Source organism: Chaetomium tenue (genome assembly GCF_020726465.1).
Source record: "Chaetomium tenue strain MPI-SDFR-AT-0079 chromosome Unknown F5144scaffold_4, whole genome shotgun sequence".
Taxonomy (NCBI): Eukaryota; Fungi; Ascomycota; class Sordariomycetes; order Sordariales; family Chaetomiaceae; genus Chaetomium; species Chaetomium tenue.
Window position 1 is genome coordinate 4,108,532 of NW_027117332.1, and position 18,506 is coordinate 4,127,037.

The 18,506-nt window shown below is 56.4% G+C and overlaps 2 protein-coding genes across 2 annotated transcripts; one reads left to right on the top strand and one right to left on the bottom strand.

Annotated features, from left to right (window-relative positions):
• Window positions 1-344: 344 nt before the first annotated feature.
• F5144DRAFT_256627 (acyl transferase domain-containing protein) lies at window positions 345-7,040 on the bottom strand. The gene is made up of 3 exons (XM_066783496.1): window positions 6,946-7,040; window positions 1,609-6,862; window positions 345-1,556 (listed from the first exon to the last, which is right to left on the bottom strand). The coding sequence occupies exons 2-3, from the start codon at window positions 6,815-6,817 to the stop codon at window positions 430-432; spliced, it is 6,336 nt and encodes a 2,111-aa protein (XP_066643754.1). The 5' UTR covers window positions 6,818-6,862; window positions 6,946-7,040; the 3' UTR covers window positions 345-429.
• Window positions 7,041-8,383: 1,343 nt separating this feature from the next.
• F5144DRAFT_534308 (uncharacterized protein) lies at window positions 8,384-14,896 on the top strand. Its single transcript, XM_066787011.1, has 3 exons — window positions 8,384-9,361; window positions 9,423-14,377; window positions 14,438-14,896. The coding sequence occupies exons 1-3, from the start codon at window positions 8,842-8,844 to the stop codon at window positions 14,546-14,548; spliced, it is 5,586 nt and encodes a 1,861-aa protein (XP_066643755.1). The 5' UTR covers window positions 8,384-8,841; the 3' UTR covers window positions 14,549-14,896.
• Window positions 14,897-18,506: the final 3,610 nt, after the last annotated feature.

Below are 18,506 nucleotides of genomic sequence, written 5' to 3' on the forward strand. Positions count from 1 at the left end.
GCAACGGAGTTTGGCCAGCGAAGATATTCTCACATGCGGGCTAATGAGATCGCCACCTAGTAACAAAGTTTCTCGGCAAAGAGAAATGTTTGTAATAATTGGAGAGAAACCACCTCGGAAGACACACAATCACTCATGTCCCCTTGCACAGCTTAAGCCTCAGCCCAAGTCCGGGACCGAGGAGGCGTACTGACGGGCTGAGTGTACAGGTACACACAAGACCCCTCACTTACAATGGCACAGAGAGAAAATGGACGTAGCTCCCAAACAGATCTATTGTCTAAGGTAAAAAAAGCCCGTGTCAGGCGCCCAAACACCACATCATTCACACACACATTAAAAGTTTCTCGTAAACCGAGCATATCGCTCTCATGCTCTGAAAATCAAGCTGCCACCCTTGTCCCGAGTGCCAAACATCGTCATTCACCTTTACAGACTCCCGTTCTCCCCGTTGACCCCGTTCGCATCGCCAGCCCCGTTCGTCATGGCCGCGGTCAGCGCGCTGTTGTCGTCCTGATACTTCTCCCAATTGGCCAAGACATGACCGATCTTGGGAGAGTTGGTGAGGCGGTAGACGTCCTCGAAGTACTCCTTAGTAATCGCAAACGGCCTGGCCGTCACGTTGGGGATGTATTTTCCAATCAGCTTGGCTGGGTCGATCGTTGTCTTGTTGATCTTCTTGAGCAAGAAGCTTCGGAAAGGCTTGACACCGGAGCGAAGGAAGGTCGAATGGAACGGCACGTCGATGCCCTTGAGGGGAATGGTGGCAAAGCCGCGCTGTAGCTCTAGGGGCGTCGGCTTGGCCTCGGTCTCCTGGGCACACGCCTTGATGATCTCGACGAGCTTTTCCCTGACCATTTCCGGCTGGAATTCCTTGCGCATTTGTTCGATGTCTATCTTCATGGCCTTGAGGTAGTTGGTAACACCAGTCAAGGTGTCGAGAGCCCGGAGGTCGCCGGCGCAGACGTACTGCATGTTGGCGATGTTGAAGTTGACAATTTCAAGAAGCCAGCCAGTGGTCTCAGAAACATTGTTGACCACGAACCGCAGAGCCTCCTCGTTGAACGTCTTGTTGATACGGCTGGGGTTGACCGCGCACATGCTGTAGTTGGACCGGCCTGATGCGTCACGCTCGACGGCAACCTGCATCGTCAAGCCACGGTAGAAGACAACCGACACCAACGACTCAATCGGCATGACATCAGCAAGTGCTGCCAGAGCCGAGTACTCGCCAAGAGAGTGACCAGCGAATGTGCTATCACGGGGGACAAGCCCCTTGGCCTTCATGTCCTCGAAGCTGGCCTTCTCCATCAGCGTCAAGGCAGGCTGGGTGAATTGAGTGGCCGAAAGCAGGCCAGTGGGGGAGCGGTAAGTGTAGGACTGGGTCTTCTCGTCGATTCCCTTGAAGATGCGCTCCGACTTGATCGAGCCATCACCTGCGACTGTCTCGAAGGTCATGGCCATGTAGTTCTGGCGAATGGCCTTGCCGCGCGGGCCGCCGAAGTGGATGGTCAGCTCCTTGGGGTTGTTGCGGACAATGTTGGTAATGGCGAAACCTTATCATGCGTGTCAGTACAAGAATGAGTGGCGGGAACAGAAGGTACTCACCATAAGTATCCATGAGGTACTTGTCAGCACGGTCCCAGACCTCCTTGGCGACGGGGCTGCTATCGTAGAGGTCCATTCCCATCCCTTGCTCCTGGGAGCCTTGGCCGGTGAAGACGTAAGCAGTGACAGGCTGTTCGATTTCTGCCTCGCCGAGAAGCACTTTGTCCTCCGTCTCCTTGTTCACTGCCTCGACCTTGATGATCTTCCTACCAGCAACCATGCCGACATGTTGCAGCTTGACGTCGATATCGTCATTGGGGAGGACCATGCCCGTGAGCGAAGCAGAGAAACTCCGCACTCGGCCGTTCTTGTTCTCCGCCGCCCACGTCTCTACTAGGCTACGGATAGCGGCGCTGGAGTACATGCCGTGGGTAATGGTGCCGGGAAGGTTGGCGTACGCGGCGAAGACGCGAGAGACGTGGATAGGATTGTAATCGCCCGAGACACGGGCGTACGTCTCGTTTGATGCCGGTGCCCGAATCTGCAACCGTGATTTTCCACCGAGGGGAATTGGATTCTCGAAGTTCACAGGCTGTTCAATTGACGACCCATGGCGTTCCAGGTAATCCACAACCGGGTTACCGTGTGCATTGTCGGCCTCGTAATCCACACTGGCAACCTGGATGATCTCCTTGGTCGGCAGCTCGACAAGGACTTGACCGCGTGTCTCAACATGGCTGAAGACGGCCTTGTCCTTGAACCGGACCAAACTCTGAAGTCGGAAGATCAAAGTCTGGCCGAGCAAATCGATCTCTGGCGTGGCATCTTCATCAAAAGTAAACCAGGACTTGGAGCGGAGGACGGCAACGTCCTTGGTAGTCTCGAGGTGGACTTGCATGGGCGTTTCAAACTTGCGTTGGAACGTGTTCTCGAAGTCTGTGTAGACACCGCGGTAAAGGAACTGCGACGTAACTTCCATGACCGCCTTGCCGTCGCGAGTGATGGTGCCGCAGACTTCGACCATCTTCCCGGAGTCTTGGTTGATGACAGCATTGATCTGGGCTGTAGTAGAGACCTCATCACCCTTCTTTAGTGGTTCAGCTCCGGGCATCATGCGGAATTGGTTGGAGAGGTGGACGAGCTTGAGGAGGTCGCCGTCAATGGTGCGCGGGAAGATCGGCTTCGTGATAGCCTTCCAGCCCACCACGATAGCAAAGTCCATGGGTGCATACATGGTCTTCTCCGGGCGATCGACGAAGGCTTCGCCAGTGTTGCCCACGGCGTGGACGAACTCGTTGATGGCCTCGCTGGTAATGGTAGTCTTGCCGCCATCAAACTGGCTGGTCACAGAAGCATTGAGGTCAAGTTCCTCATCACCGAACCACGCACGCCAGTAGAACTCCTTGATGCGATCATTGCGGCCGTCCATGACTTCGTGAATGGGCGCATAGCCGGCCCCCGGGCGGTAGATGAAACGCAACGGGAGGGCGACAGGCTTCCCAAGCGCGGTGGTATCTTTGATCATGCTGACGGCGATCTCGTTCTTGCCCACCAGCTTGACCTCGATCACGTCCACATACCGATTGTGGCGCGGCTGTTCCTTGACCACAATGACCGTCTGGGCAGGGTCGTTGGGGTGGAGAATCTCGACGAAAAGACCCCGAGTCGGCGCGAAGATCTGCTTAATCGGGTTGGTCTGGTACTTCTGGCCCTGGACGATGACATCGGATTGGAGGAGGGCATAGCGCCAGTTCTGACTCGAGCCGGCGAGGAGCGAGATCCACTCCTCAAGCGACGGCAACTGAGTCGAGGGAGAAGATGACAACCGGTAGGTGTTCTTGTGGGCATCCACGGAGACGGTGAGGCCTTCGACATCCAAGGGGATCTCTGCCTCGATGAGCTTGCCGCCGAAGTACTCGACGGTAGGGATCTTGGAGGCATCGTTGCCGTACAGGTCCCGAGTCAGACCCTCGATGTGGCCGTGATGGATACCGTCGAGAATCTCTTTGATGGGCTCATCCACCTTGGTCGAGTGCTTTGCGGCCATGGGTCCCTGGAGAATGCAAGTTCTGCCGACATCTTTGCCGATGACGGCGCCAAGGTCCTCCGACTGCCACAGCGAGTCTTTCTTGAAGAAGAACTCAAAGTTCTCATCTAGCGCGGGCACAAACGTCACCGGCTTTTGGCCACGTCGCTGGCAGAGCAGCAGGAAATGCTGCACATCTTGGGCGTTGATGATCTGAGTCTCGGCTTCAGGGTAATGCGACAGAATGCGCTCGATGGCAGAACAGGGCTCGTCTAGGTCCTTGGGATGCTGGAGAGCGGAGAACTGTCCGGAGGCGGTGGTGAACCGCTCCTCCACACGGTGGATGAAGTCGACCGTAAGCTTCTGGAAAGACGGGTCGATCCATCGAGCTTCGTCCTTCACGTACAGAAGCTCCACCATACGGCGGACGACCTCGCCGTACGTCATGTCCTCCAGATCCACGGCCTGGCCTTCCTTGTTCTGCCCGAACCAGACTTTCTGGAAGTCGGCATTGAGCTTCCGGATGATGTGGTCGCGATTCTTCTTCAACTCGGGAACCCGCTTCTCCTTGGGTAGGCTGAAAATCTTTTGGTCCATTTCGGCCCAGAAGAGGACACCACGCGTGGCGAGCTTGTGGATGGGCTCACCCATTTCAGACCGCACGGTGATGACTCCACCGGCAGCGCCCTTGTAGGTCTTCTCCCACTCGCCATCGTCAAGGCCGGGAGCGTCCACAATGGCTTGCTTGGCGGCCCTGCTCGTGTGTGCCTCTTTGGCGACCATCATGCGGCTCCCAAACAAGCAGCCGTCATAAGGCATCGGAGGGTACCCGTACTGGGTGGACCACGCACCGGTCAGGTAGGGATATGTGTCGTCCGCGCCGCCAAAGCCACTGCCAGCAACGAGGATGATGTTCTCGTGACGACGGATGCGGCCGTACATGGCAAGAATGGGTGAGTGGAAGTCTTCGAACGAGTGGTGGCCACCACCTCTGCCACCGGTCCATTGGAGGATGACGGGGAACGTCGGGTTGGCCTTGGCGATGTTGATTACAGCCTGGATGGCCTCGCTCGAACCAGGCTTGAAGGAGATGTGCTTTAGGCCCAGTGTTTCGATGTACTCTTGAGCAACCTCAATAGACGGGACGCCGGCACCAATGGTCAAACCCTCAATTGGCACGCCCTCCGAGCGGAGTCTCCCAAGGAGCGGGATCTGCCACCCCATGGCACGGGGATTGACATAGATGAGGTTGATGCTGATTCCACGGCCAGGAGGGATGGCCTTCTCAATCTTGGAGATGGCTGCTGTCATTGTCTTGGCGTTGTAATATCCGCCGCCTGCCAGCTCAATCTGGTAGCCAGCGTTCATGGCGGCAGCCACGAAGTCCCAGGGTACAGTGGCTGGGGTCATGCCGGCAACTAGAAGTGGCGGCAGACCGAGCAGTCTGCTCATCTTAGTGTCGACATACGTCTGGCCGCTCGACGTCTTGACGAGCTTGGGACCGTATTCCTTCACCCAGTCAACCGCGTACTTGACGGCATGCTCCTCGTCGCGGTCGAAGAGCTCCGACTTGTAACCAACTTCGGTCACGGTTCCATTTACTGTCCCCGCTAGAATGACACGTACGCCGGTGCCGTCCTTGTTTCTGCTCGTCAGCACACCGAGACCCGAGATGCCTCCCGGACCGAAGTCCAAGATGTGTGTGGCTCCGGGGAAAACGGTCGCCTTCTCCCAGTGGACCGGGTCGCTTGTGATCATGCGAACCAAGGCAGGCACAATATTTCCAGTCACCTCCTCGCGGATATCTTTGCCAGTGTTCGTGTCGTAGACGGGGATGCCCAGACGCTTGACATCAATTTCGACATCCTTCAAGTCCTCGGCCACTAGCGCGGTTGCCTTGGCGAGATATTTGCTGTGGAAGGGGGCAGTGATGGGCAGGAACCGGTTCACAAAGCGAACCTTGCGTTCAGTGTGGGGGATCCGAGTCTGGTCCAGACCAGTGGCAGCCTTGACTTTTCGGAGCTGAGCGTTCAGGCCGCACAGCGACCTCGGCGGACCAGCGATGACCAGGTTCCGCGGGCTGTTGATGAGCGAAATCGAGATGTGCTGGTCATCAGGAAGGTACTGGTTCGTCTGGTTGATATGCTTCTGGACTTCGGCCTGAGGAAGGTCGCGGATGCTCAGCATGGGAGTGGGGGTGCCCTCCCCGTTGTCGATAGAGTCCTGAAGCATGGATGGGCTCAGAGAAGTAATGGGGAAAGTCTGCTGGCTGCGGGCACCAATCCAGAAAAGGATGGTCAAGGCAGAGTTGGCGATCTCCTCGAACGACTCCCACGAGTCCGCGGCCGCCGTGATAGCGGCAAGCACAATGCCCTGGGAATGCCCCGTGGTCCCGCTGATTCTCTCTCGCAGAATGCCGGGGTGGAGGCCAAGGACCTTGCAGGTAATCTGATAATGGGCGAGCTGCACGAGACCGATCAGGGGGAAGCTGACCGGGGCCGACACCAAATAGTCCACGTCTGGTGTCGCATCCGGGCTGTGAAGCCAACCCATTACATCTAAACCTTTCGCGTAGAGCTTCTCCGCGCTCGGGTGGCTGGATAGGGTCTGAAGAAGTTCGGCTGATGACGCCACCAGCTCCCCGATAAAAGATGGGTAGGTAAGGTATAACTCGCGGAGTTCTTCGAAATACTCCTCGATGTTGCCCTGGCCGCCAAAAATATTGTAGAGCTTCGCATCTTCTTCATCGGCTGCCCGAAACAAGGCCGATTCGTGCGTCTTCATTGCGCGATTCGACGCCGAACGAGCAGCGAAGTAGCTGCGAATGACCTCCAATTTCTTCGCGTCGATGCCAGGGAGCGTTGCCACCAGGGCATGGACATCGTTGCCGCGAAGGAATGCCCGCTCGAACTCGTTGAGAATAAGTTTAAGCACTTCCTCGCCCGACCCTTGTACGTCGTCCTCGCCCTCAGCAACCTCATGCGCAACATAACCCATGTACCGGGCCACGAGCTCGGCCACCGACGAAGGTTCGTCATCTTGGGCTAGCTCATCGGTGGGTGCCGGTAGAGTTGCGACGAAGCCCTCCTTCAGCCGGGAAGCATGGAAGTGGATGCCGGTAGGTATTAAAAAGGATGTCTCGAGAGAACCGTGGGAGAGAGTGAGGGGACGCAGTGAGGCCGACGACCGGGGCGTGACGGCACCCGTCTGCGGGCCTGTGCCGCTGCCGTTGTTGGGATACATTATTATGTATAGGGATGGGGTATCTTGAGAACCTGCGCTTCTTCCCTGCGAAATGTTAGTCGACTCATCCACAGACTGATCGAGGGCATGAAATGAGCGGGGGAGGGGGAGGGGGAGGGGGGGCATACCAGTCGCAATGGTGGGAGAAATCAGCAGCAAATGGGGACAGAGCCACGGGCAGAAGTGGAATATTTCTGCGAAAAATGACGGTACAGGCGACGCCTTGTGGAAGAAGCCAGTGGCATGAAGTGGAAGTGAAGTGAGGTCGTAAAATGAGAAACCTGCCCAAGGGAGAGAGTTGGGTTTGGAGTGTTCAGATAGAGGGAGAGGGGAGTTGCGGGCGTCGAGCGAGGGCAGAAAAGGAATGGACCAGGATGGGCGGTGGCACTTGCGGTGGGCGGTGATTGGATTGAACCCTGAAGCCGAGACCCGGTTTGGAGGGGGACAGGGGTACCTTATAACGGTGGTGTGGTTCTACTCAACACAAAAATTGCCCAAGTTCAAGGGCGAATCTTCCGGTGGCAGTTCCCTTCCTTGCTCGCCAAAATTTTTGGATCTTGTTGGGGAAGCGCGGTCGACACCACGGCGGTCGCGGCGTGCATGTCCCGACCCCTGCCAGACCGAATACCCCTGGCCCGTGCCCATCGACATCTTGAGACGGTACCCAACCAACCTGAAGGGCCGAGCCCCACCTGTCAAAAAGGGCACTCCCAAAAAAGTACCGATACCTTTCTCAGGGCAGCGGGAGGTTCATCCAGACCCCCCCAATGGATCCCCGTCTCCCAAGATCTCGGGCTCACGGAATGCAGGGGCAACGGCACTCATTGCCCTTGCGCCAACCTCAAGCCATCGGAACTTCAGACAATCGAGATATCTCAGCTGCCTATGTAGATGTGCTGTGTGATCTCACACAATGACCGTCGTCTTAAGCTGCACCGGGGGTGGCGATACCTACCTTCAATGACTACGTGTTCAACGCTGCATGCATGAATCAGGTGATAGATTCGAACTTCAGGCTCCAAGGACGGATATCAGTCAACATCTGAAAGGCGGAGAGCCCTGCACCCGGACGCCCGACAACGACGTGCATGGGGAGAACGGCGCGATGACAGCCCAACAAGAACTGACTGGCCTCCTAACCTGTGAATCCCCGTGTACGCAGTATCCATTGTTCCATTAGGTAGACTTGAGAGTGGGAAAAGTTGAGGGGTAGTGGGGTCGAGCATGACGGCCCGTCACAACTGGGAATAATCTGTAACCGACTCCCGGTCCATGTCCCAAACCCATGCGGTCTGCGATCCTCAGTGGCTTGCAGAAAACAACCTGGTAGTCTCGGGTATGCGCAACATCTCCGTCGATGTCCGATGATGGGCAGGATTAATAAACGCCTCCGCCGGCTTCGTTCGGCGAAGGAGAATAATCTCGAGTCTATCCTCGGGGTTGGGAAGGGTCTAAAGTGGGGTTGGAGCAGCCGCCGCAATGTGTACCGCGACTTGGAGATCGGACGCCTCCAACCCAAGGAAGCTGTGGGGTAACGGCAGGCACCACGCTAAGCCGTTATGGGTTAGTCTGGGGGTTTGGTTGAGAAGCCAACCTGCAGACTGGACCAGCCGCGACAGGGGGGTGTTACCCAAAATTCATTCAACAGTTGCATCCTGACGACGCGGCGCCTTCCAATTTTTTGCTGTTGCCCCCTTGGTGTGCGTGAGCGGAAGTTGAAGTCCACCGCTGCATTCCAGTCTTTAGGTTTTGTACCTTCTTTAGGTTTTGCGCCTTCCCAGCCCAAGTCCCCTCTCAGGACAACACAAACCCTTGCTTTCTGCTGAAGGGCCCCTCCTCTCCCTCACTTTCCCCGGTTGCCATCTTCAAGTTTTGTTTCTTGCGGTGACTTCCTCCCTTTTTCTTGCGATACCCAAGATACCGCCAAAACCCACTAGACGGCCCTTCTTTACGACCATCCACCTGCCTCGCTTGCCACTTTTTCTTTTCACCACCCACCATCCTAATTTACAAACGACACCAAAATGCGCCCCGAAGTTGAGCAGGAGCTTGCTCACACGCTCCTTGTGGAGCTCCTTGCGTACCAATTCGCCTCGCCCGTGAGGTGGATCGAGACCCAAGATGTTTTTCTCGCAGAGCAAATGGCCGAGCGGATTGTCGAGGTCGGACCGGCGGACACGCTGGGTGTGATGGCCAAGCGGACCCTAGCCTCCAAGTACGAAGCCTACGATGCTGCCAAGTCAGTGCAAAGACAAATTCTCTGCTACAACAAGGACGCCAAAGAAATCTATTACGATGTCGACCCGGTCGAGGAGGAACCCGAGCCCACCGCACCCGAGGCGAGCTCCTCGCCGAGTGCTCCGGCAGCATCTGCTGCTGCCCCAGTTGCTGCGGCCGCTCCGGCACCGAGTGCGGGGCCTGCCGCCCAGGTCCCAGACGCTCCTGTTCAGGCAGTGGAGATTGTGCGGACTTTGGTTGCCCAGAAACTCAAGAAGCCTCTCCAGGATATCCCCCTCAGCAAAGCAATCAAGGATTTGGTCGGCGGTAAGGGCGCACGCACCCCCCCTGCCTTTTGGGGGACCATGCTAATGACCTCATTCCACAGGCAAGTCGACCCTTCAAAACGAAATCCTCGGCGATCTCGGCAAGGAGTTTGGTTCAACACCGGAGAAGCCCGAAGACACACCCCTCGACGAGTTGGGCGCGGCGATGCAGGCTACCTTTGACGGGAACCTCGGCAAGACATCGCAGGGCCTCATTGCGCGCCTCATATCCTCCAAAATGCCAGGCGGCTTCAATATCACAACCGCGCGGAAGTACCTCGAAACAAGGTGGGGCCTGGCGTCGGGGCGGCAGGATGGTGTGCTCCTACTGGCCATCACCATGGAGCCGCCCGCCCGTCTCGGGTCAGATGGCGACGCAAAGGCGTTCCTCGACGACGTTTCTCAGAAGTACGCCTCAAATGCCGGCATCAGCCTCTCCACTGCCGCCGCCGCTGGGCCGGCTGCAGGTGGTGGAGGTGGCATGATGATGGATCCCGCTGCGATCGAAGCCTTGACCAGCGACCAGAAGGCACTGTTCAAGCAGCAACTCGAGCTCATCGCGAGGTATCTCAAGGTAGACATCCGTGCTGGTGACAAGGCGTTCCAAGCCTCCCAGGAGTCTTCCAAGGTCCTGCAGTCTCAGCTGGACTTGTGGATGGCCGAGCACGGCGACTTTTACGCTACCGGTATTGAGCCAGCATTTAGCTCCCTCAAGGCCCGCGTCTACGACTCGTCATGGAACTGGGCTCGCCAGGACGCCTTGAGCATGTACTTCGATATCATCTTTGGCCGGCTGCAAGCCGTTGACCGTGAAACCGTCAGCCAATGTATCCGACTCATGAACCGCTCAAACCCGACGCTGCTCGAGTTCATGCAGTACCACATTGACAATTGCCCGACTGAGCGCGGGGAAACCTACCAGCTGGCCAAGATGCTTGGTGCTCAGCTCATCGAAAACTGCAAGGATTCGCTCGGAGTCGAGCCCAAGTACAAGGACGTCGCAGTTCCCACCGGTCCCAAGACCACCATTGACGCTGACGGTAGCATGAGCTACGAGGAGGTTCCCAGAGCAAGCTGCCGGAAATTGGAGCACTACGTGCAACAGATGGCGGAAGGCGGAAAGATCTCGGAGTACGGCAATCGGACCAAGGTGCAGAACGATCTGTCCAAGATCTACAAGTTGATCAGGCAGCAGTACAAGTTCTCCAAGGGCTCGCAGCACGAGATCAAGAGCTTGTACAGCGACGTGATCCGCTCCCTCGGCATGAATGAGAGCCAGATCATCCCCAAGGAAAACGGCAGGCTCAACGGCCTATCTAAGAAGGGCAAGCCTAAGGGCAAGGTCGAAACCATTCCATTCCTCCACCTCCGCAAGAAGACGCAGCAAGGGTGGGACTTTGACAAGAAGCTCACCAACGTGTACCTTGACTGCCTAGAGGAAGCAGCTAAGGACGGTGTTACCTTCAGCGGCAAATATGTGCTCATGACTGGTGCCGGTGTTGGTTCGATCGCCGCCGAGGTGCTTCAGGGGCTCATCAGTGGCGGTGCCAAGGTGATCGTCACCACCAGCCGCTTTTCTCGCGAGGTGACCGAGTATTACCAGTCCATGTATGCTCGATTCGGCTCGCGCGGTTCTCAGCTCGTGGTTGTGCCTTGCAACCAGGGCAGTGTCCAAGACATCAATGCGTTGGTCGACTACATTTACGATACCAAGGCCGGTCTGGGTTGGGACCTCGATTACGTTGTGCCTTTTGCTGCCATCTCTGAGCAGGGCCGACAGATCGACGGAATCGACTCCAAGTCTGAGTTGGCCCATCGTATCATGCTGACCAACCTTATCCGTCTTCTCGGGAATGTCAAGGCGCAGAAGGCCACTCGCGGCTTCGAGACACGGCCCGCCCAGGTCATCCTCCCGCTCTCGCCCAACCACGGTACCTTTGGCAGCGATGGCCTGTATTCTGAGTCGAAGCTCGGCCTGGAGACCCTGTTCAACCGCTGGGTTTCCGAGGACTGGGCCAACTACCTCACCATTTGCGGCGCCATCATCGGCTGGACTCGCGGGACGGGTCTGATGTCCGGCAACAACATCGTGGCTGAGGCCGTGGAGCGTTTCGGTGTCCGCACTTTCTCGCAGCAGGAAATGGCGTTCAATCTGCTCGGGCTCATGTCACCGACCATCGTCGACCTCTGCCAGAACGAGCCGGTCTTCGCGGACCTTAACGGTGGCCTACAGTTCATCCCCAACCTCAACGAGACCATGACGAGGGAGCGCAAGTCTCTGACCGAGACAAGCGAGATTCGCCGCGCCGTCACCAAGGAAATCGCGGCAGAGACCAGGATCGTTAATGGCGAGGACTCGGATGATCCTTATAAGAAGAAGATCATCGAGCCCCGCGCCAACATCAAGTTCGACTTCCCGCCCGTTCCGGACTGGGAGTCCGAGATTGCGCCTCTGAACGAGAACCTCAAGGGCATGGTTGACCTCGAGAAGGTCGTTGTTGTCACTGGTTTTGCCGAGGTCGGGCCGTGGGGTAACTCCAGGACCAGGTGGGAGATGGAGGCTTATGGCGAGTTCTCGATCGAGGGCTGCATCGAGATGGCATGGGTCATGGGCCTGATCAAGAACCACAACGGGCCGATCAAGGGCAAGCCGTACTCTGGCTGGGTGGATGGCAAGACCGGCGAACCCGTTGACGACAAGGACGTGAAGCCCAAGTACGAAAAGTACATCCTAGAGCACTCGGGCATCCGTCTGATCGAGCCCGAGCTTTTCGACGGCTACGACCCCAACAAGAAGCAGCTGATGCACGAGGTTGTTATCGAGGAGGACCTGGACCCTTTCCAGGCCTCCAAGGATACGGCCGAGGAATTCAAGCGGGAGCACGGCGACAAGGTGGAAATCTTCGAGATTCCCGAAACCGGCGAGTACACCGTGCGCATGAAGAAGGGTGCTTCCCTCTGGATCCCCAAGGCGCTGCGGTTCGACCGTCTCGTTGCCGGCCAAATCCCAACAGGATGGGATGCCAAGCGGTACGGCGTCCCTGACGACATCATCTCCCAGGTCGACCCTGTGGCTCTGTTTGTCCTGGTCTCCACTGTCGAGGCTCTGCTGTCAGCGGGTATCACCGACCCGTACGAGTTTTACAAGTATGTCCACGTCTCGGAGGTGGGCAACTGCGTGGGTTCCGGCATGGGTGGCGCAGCGGCCCTGCGCGGTATGCATCGTGACCGGTTCCTCGACAAGCCGCTGCAGAACGACATCCTCCAGGAGTCCTTCATCAACACGATGGCTGCCTGGGTCAACATGCTGCTCATCTCGTCGTCCGGTCCGATCAAGACGCCCGTCGGTGCTTGCGCCACGGCTGTCGAGTCGGTCGACATCGGCTACGAGACGATCATGGAGGGCAAGGCTCGCGTCTGCTTCGTTGGTGGTTTCGACGACTTTGGCGAGGAGGGCTCCTACGAGTTCGCCAACATGAAGGCCACCAGTAACGCTGTGGACGAATTCGCCCATGGTCGGACGCCTAAGGAGATGTCGAGACCTACGACCACAACGAGGAACGGTTTCATGGAATCGCAGGGCTGCGGTGTCCAGGTCATCATGACTGCCAAGCTCGCATTGGACATGGGTGTTCCAATCTATGGCATCCTCGCCCTCACTACGACCGCGTCGGACAAGATTGGGCGCTCAGTCCCTGCTCCAGGCCAAGGTGTCCTCACGACCGCCCGCGAACACCGCGGCAAGTTCGCGTCGCCGCTGCTCGACATCAAGCACAGGCGGCGGCAGATTGAACGCCGCACCAGGCAGATTGAGGAGGACAAAGAGGCTGATCTCGAGTACCTCGCCGCCGAGGCGGAAGCGCTCAAGGCCGAGGGTCGGCCGGAGACGGAAGTCGCCGAGTATGTGGCGGCCCGCGCAAAGCACCTCGAGAAGGAGGTTGAGAGGCAGACCAAGGATGTGCTCCGCAGCTTCGGCAACAACTTCTGGAAGAGCGACCCGAGCATCGCTCCTCTGCGCGGCGCTCTGGCCACCTGGGGCCTCACGATTGATGACCTCGGGGTTGCGTCCTTCCACGGGACGTCGACCAAGGCCAACGACAAGAACGAGTCATCGGTCATTTGCCAGCAGCTTGCCCACCTCGGGCGCACCAAGGGCAACGCCGTCCTGGGTATCTTCCAGAAGTATCTCACCGGCCACCCCAAGGGCGCCGCCGGTGCCTGGATGATGAACGGGTGCTTGCAGGTGCTCAACACCGGCCTTGTTCCTGGTAACCGCAACGCCGACAACATCGATGAGGTGATGGAGAAGTTCGACTACATCGTTTACCCGAGCCGCAGCATCCAGACAGACGGTGTCAAGGCGTTCTCTGTCACGTCGTTCGGTTTCGGCCAGAAGGGTGCCCAGGCGATCGGCGTCCACCCCAAGTATCTCTTCGCCACGCTCGATAAGGAGACGTTCCACGAGTACCAGGTCAAAGTAGAGGCTCGGCAAAAGAAGGCCTACCGCTTCTCCCACAACGGCATGATCAACAATACGCTGTTCGTTGCCAAGGACAAATCGCCGTACACGGACGAGCAGCTGAGCTCGGTGCTCCTCAACCCCGACGCGCGGGTCACGGTGGACAAGAAGACTGGGCAGCTCACATACCCTGACAACTTTATGAAGCTGTCGGAGAAGACGCAGACCCACTCGGAACGCAAGGCGACGCTGGAGTCGGTGCTCGGCCGGAGCGCGCGGCAACTCGAGAACATGAACACCCGAGTTGGGTTTGACGTTGAGGACATTTCCACCATCAACGTGGAGAACGACACGTTTCTAGAACGCAACTTCACGGCGGCGGAGATGCAGCACTGCATCGGCTCGACCACGGGCCGGCCGCCGCAAAAGGCGTTTGCCGGACGTTGGAGCGCTAAGGAGGCGGTCTTCAAGACGCTGGGGACTTCTAGCCAAGGAGCTGGCGCGGCGATGAAGGATATTGAAATCCTGACGGATAAGAACGGGGCGCCATCAGTCAAGGTATGTGATTTTCTATCCATGCGGGTCGAGTGTATGGGCGACTGACTGACTCTGCTCCAGCTGCACGGTGCCGCCCAGGAGGCTGCAGAGAAAGCGGGCGTCAAGAGCGTCAACGTATCCATCTCATACACGGACAGCCACGCCGCCGCCATTGCGACGGCGCAGCTGTGAGATAGATGGCTTGTGGTATTGTGGTTTGTGATATTTTGGAGCGAGATTTGGAATTTCATCGTTTAGACGGACGCGGCTTATGATCATGTTTGTAATTAAACGATGCACCGAGTTACGGCTTAGAAGAGTCGCGCTTCGAGGCGCGCGCGACTAATCACTGGGTACGTTGCTACCCAAGTATGACGGATGTTGTCTGGGCGGAAGCAATTGTTTTACGTAGCACATTGGCCTCACACAGTGGCCCACCTGTCCTGTTGACACACCTGTTGCCCTACCCGGGGAGCCAATAGGTACACGGGTACCCGTGGATTTAAAGGTACACGGGTCCCGTGGCGATGACTAAGCCTGCTTCTGCGCAGGCTCGACAACCCACGCCTATCCCTAACCCTCAATAGAAAACCCCCTGAACAACGACTCCATCCTCCCCAAACCCACGACTCCATCACGCCTACCCCTTTGCACTTACTATCCCCACCTGGTCAGAGCTATTTTCTCCTTTTCCTCTCCTTTGCTTCAAGTTTGTTTGCACTTCTAGAGTCATTATCAGATAGTTGCAATACACTCCTCAGACCTTTAAACAACGCAACGTATTTTTATTCAAGTCACGATGAGTCTTCTTTCGGCTAAAGCAGCTACTTCGTTCTCTGACGATAGTCTCCCTCCGGAACGCGATTACGAATCGAGGGATGCCCTGTTCGCGTCAATCAATTCCTGGGCTGCGACTAAGGGCTACGCATTCATTACTGGGAGATCAACCAAGGAGAAGACTGGCAGACAGACGATTACATACATATGTGATCGATCCTGTCGTCCTCCTTCTGTGTCGAGAGAACGCCAACGGAGGACAACTTCCCGAGGAACAGGCTGCCAGTTTTCAGTCCTGGCCAAAGAATCTCTGGATAAGAGTACCTGGACCTTAAGGCATCGCCCCGACAAGCGGTTTTCCATACACAATCATGAACCAAGCCAGCATCCATCTGCTCATCCGACACACCGGCAACTATCCAAGGATGATGCTACCCAGCTCGCAAACCTTGTCAACTCTGGGATAGCCCCCAAGGATATCAGGACATACATACGGCAGAACGGCAATTCTATGGCAACCCAGCAGGACGTCTACAATCGCATTGCAGCGACAAAACGAGACATTTGCGAAGGCCAGAGTACTATCCATGCACTCGCCAATCAGCTAGACAGAGAAGGATTCTGGAGTCGAATGCAGTTTTTTCCAGATGGCCGGGTCACAGCTGTTCTATTCGCCCACCCAGACTCACTGGCGTACCTTCAAGCCTATCCGGATACCCTCTTGCTAGACTGCACATACAAGACCAACAAATACGGCATGCCGCTCCTTGACATGATCGGCGTCGATGCTTGCCAGCGATCCTTCTGCATTGCATTCGCATTCCTTCGTGGCGAGACCGAAGAGGATTACCTTTGGGCTCTGGACCGGCTGAGGTCGCTTTACGAGGTCTGCAATGCTCGACTTCCCTCTGTTGTCTTGACAGACAGGTGTATCGCATGTATGAACGCTGTTTCTACCTGCTTTCCATCTGCCGCTTCACTGCTGTGCTTATGGCATGCGAATAAAGCAGTTCTTCGTCACTGCCAGCCAGCCTTCACCAGCCAACACGAAGGATTTGAACCTTGGAAGGAATTCTACATGTTCTGGCATTCGATCATGAGATCGCCAGATGAGGAGGCATTCTACAAGCGTCTAGAAGAGTTTGAGAAGCAGTATCTTCCACACCATGTCGAAGAGGTCAAGTATATCAAGAACACTTGGCTCGATTTGTACAAGGAACAGCTTGTTAAGGCTTGGGTTGACCAACACCCTCATTTCGGCAACGTGGTAACCTCACGTGTTGAAGGTATCCATGCACTGCTCAAAGGGTATCTCAAGCGATCTACATTGGATCTTTTTGAGGCCTGGAGGGCGATGAAGCATGCCTTACTCAACCAACTTGGGGAGCTGAAGTCCAACCAGGCCAAGCAGCAAATTCGGTTTCCAATTGAGCTCTCTGGATCACTATACAGTGGAGTACGTGGTTGGGTATCACACGAGGCCCTAAGGAAGGTCGACGAGCAGCGGAAACTCCTCACCCGGAAAGGCCCATCTCTGTCGCGAACCTGTTCAGGCTCTTTCTCTCTATCTATGGGACTACCCTGTGTCCATACATTGGAGGTTTTGCTTGACCAGAACTTGGTCCTTCGACTTGAGCATTTCTCCTCACGCTGGCATCTCAAACGCGATGGCGCTCCTCAGTTGCTACTCGAGCCTCGTCAACGCATCGATCCTATTGCTGCCAATTCGACTATACCACAATCAAGCACCAGGCGAGAGCCTAGCGGGTTTGGGGCAGTCGAGGCTGTAACACAGCCAAAGGCATTACCCACCTGCAGCAGATGCCATACATTAGGTCATATAATGACCTCAAAGGCATGTCCCCAGAGGCATGCAGAACTATTGCAGCGGGCTTCAGCTCTACAACCGACCTCGCAAGCAACAACACCCACAATGCCATCAATCGAGGTTGTCACCGAAGATACACCACCGCCGCCTACACCACCGCCGCCTACACCACCGCCGCCTACACCACCGCCGCATCACACAGTACCAGCCTTGTCAAGTCCATCGCCAGCTTCCCTCAACTACTGGGACCCACAGGCAATCTATCAGAGATATGTCAAGGCAAGGGATACTTGGCACAGAGCCCAACCACGTGGAAGCATCAGAACCAACCAGCAATACCGGAAGGCAATGCGTTTGCCTCTACGATATAGCAAGGCAAGCTACGAGTGGTGCCTTGACTATAAGCAGATGACAAAGCACTGTACGACTTCAACAGGCTCAAGGGACTGGACGAAGGAGGAGATGATGGCCTACCTGGATTGGAGTAGAGCAGAAGAAGATAGGATTGAAGGTTTGGTAGCTCAAGAGAGGGAACACGAACCATTTGATATAGGGAGAAGAGGTGTTGGTGATCTCTGGAGGAGGATTGAGAGAGATATTGAGGAACAGCAGGCTTTGTATTCATAATAGGCTAGGCAAGTATAGGGCCTCGGCAAGCTCGTAGTCAAGAATCTCGTAAGACTTCTACCGGCTTCAATGTCGATTTATAGGCCAAAGACAATACATTATTGATTAGGATCTTTCGCGCCTTTCGGGAACTCGTCATGCCCGAAAAGGAGACGTAGAAGCAGGCTTAGTCATCGCCACGGGACCCGTGTACCTTTAAATCCACGGGTACCCGTGTACCTATTGGCTTCCCCCTACCCGACATGCATCATCTTTGTGAGACACTGGCCCAAAGCGCCGGGACCTGTGATGCTCGGACCTGTGACGGGGTAGTGTTGACTGTGCATGGCACCCTGTCTCTCCATGCAGCCACGTGACGGTTCGGATAGCTTCATTCCGAGTCAAACGCAAAAGCTTAATTAGACTCCCATCTTAGCACCCCCGTCAGACCACCTCCCATGCAAATGTTTATAACCCCGCCAAGACAAGGCCGGGATACAAAAATAGTAATTAACAACAACTATGGAAAGTCAGGTGGTGGTTGGGATCGATGGATGGGATGCAGCGGGAACAGTGTCAAGTCAGTTGTTGACCCTGATTTTTTATCGAGCCGCATAACTAATTACCTACCTAAATGGGATGAAAGGCTGGCTGTGTGTGGATGGGAGGGATGAGGTGGGATGGGATGCCAAGCGCAAGCCACCGAACGGAACCCAAGGGACCGGGCGAGTCCGGGCTTGGCGGGCACAGGTCCGGCTCCCGGCGCTGGCCGAGCTCCGCCCTGCCAAGACGGACCCGCTTCGGTGGGCTTTGGGCTGCGGGGCGCGGGGCGCGCGGGAACGGTTCGGATTGGCCGGATTGGCTGAGGTTGGGAGCTGGGGGTTGGAGAGTTGGAGGGGTGGTTCCGATAAGGGGTTGAGGTGATATCAACATCTCGTC

Bases quoted from the DNA above. Each gene is read 5' to 3' on its own strand.
- F5144DRAFT_256627 (XM_066783496.1), bottom strand. From the start codon at position 6,817: ATGTATCCCAACAACGGCAGCGGCACAGGCCCGCAGACGGGTGCCGTC. The intron at 1,557-1,608 runs GTGAGTACCTTC...ACGCATGATAAG, and splicing joins GTACCTCATGGATACTTATG to GTTTCGCCATTACCAACATT.
- F5144DRAFT_534308 (XM_066787011.1), top strand. From the start codon at position 8,842: ATGCGCCCCGAAGTTGAGCAGGAGCTTGCTCACACGCTCCTTGTGGAG. The intron at 9,362-9,422 runs GTAAGGGCGCAC...CTCATTCCACAG, and splicing joins AATCAAGGATTTGGTCGGCG to GCAAGTCGACCCTTCAAAAC. The intron at 14,378-14,437 runs GTATGTGATTTT...ACTCTGCTCCAG, and splicing joins ACGGGGCGCCATCAGTCAAG to CTGCACGGTGCCGCCCAGGA.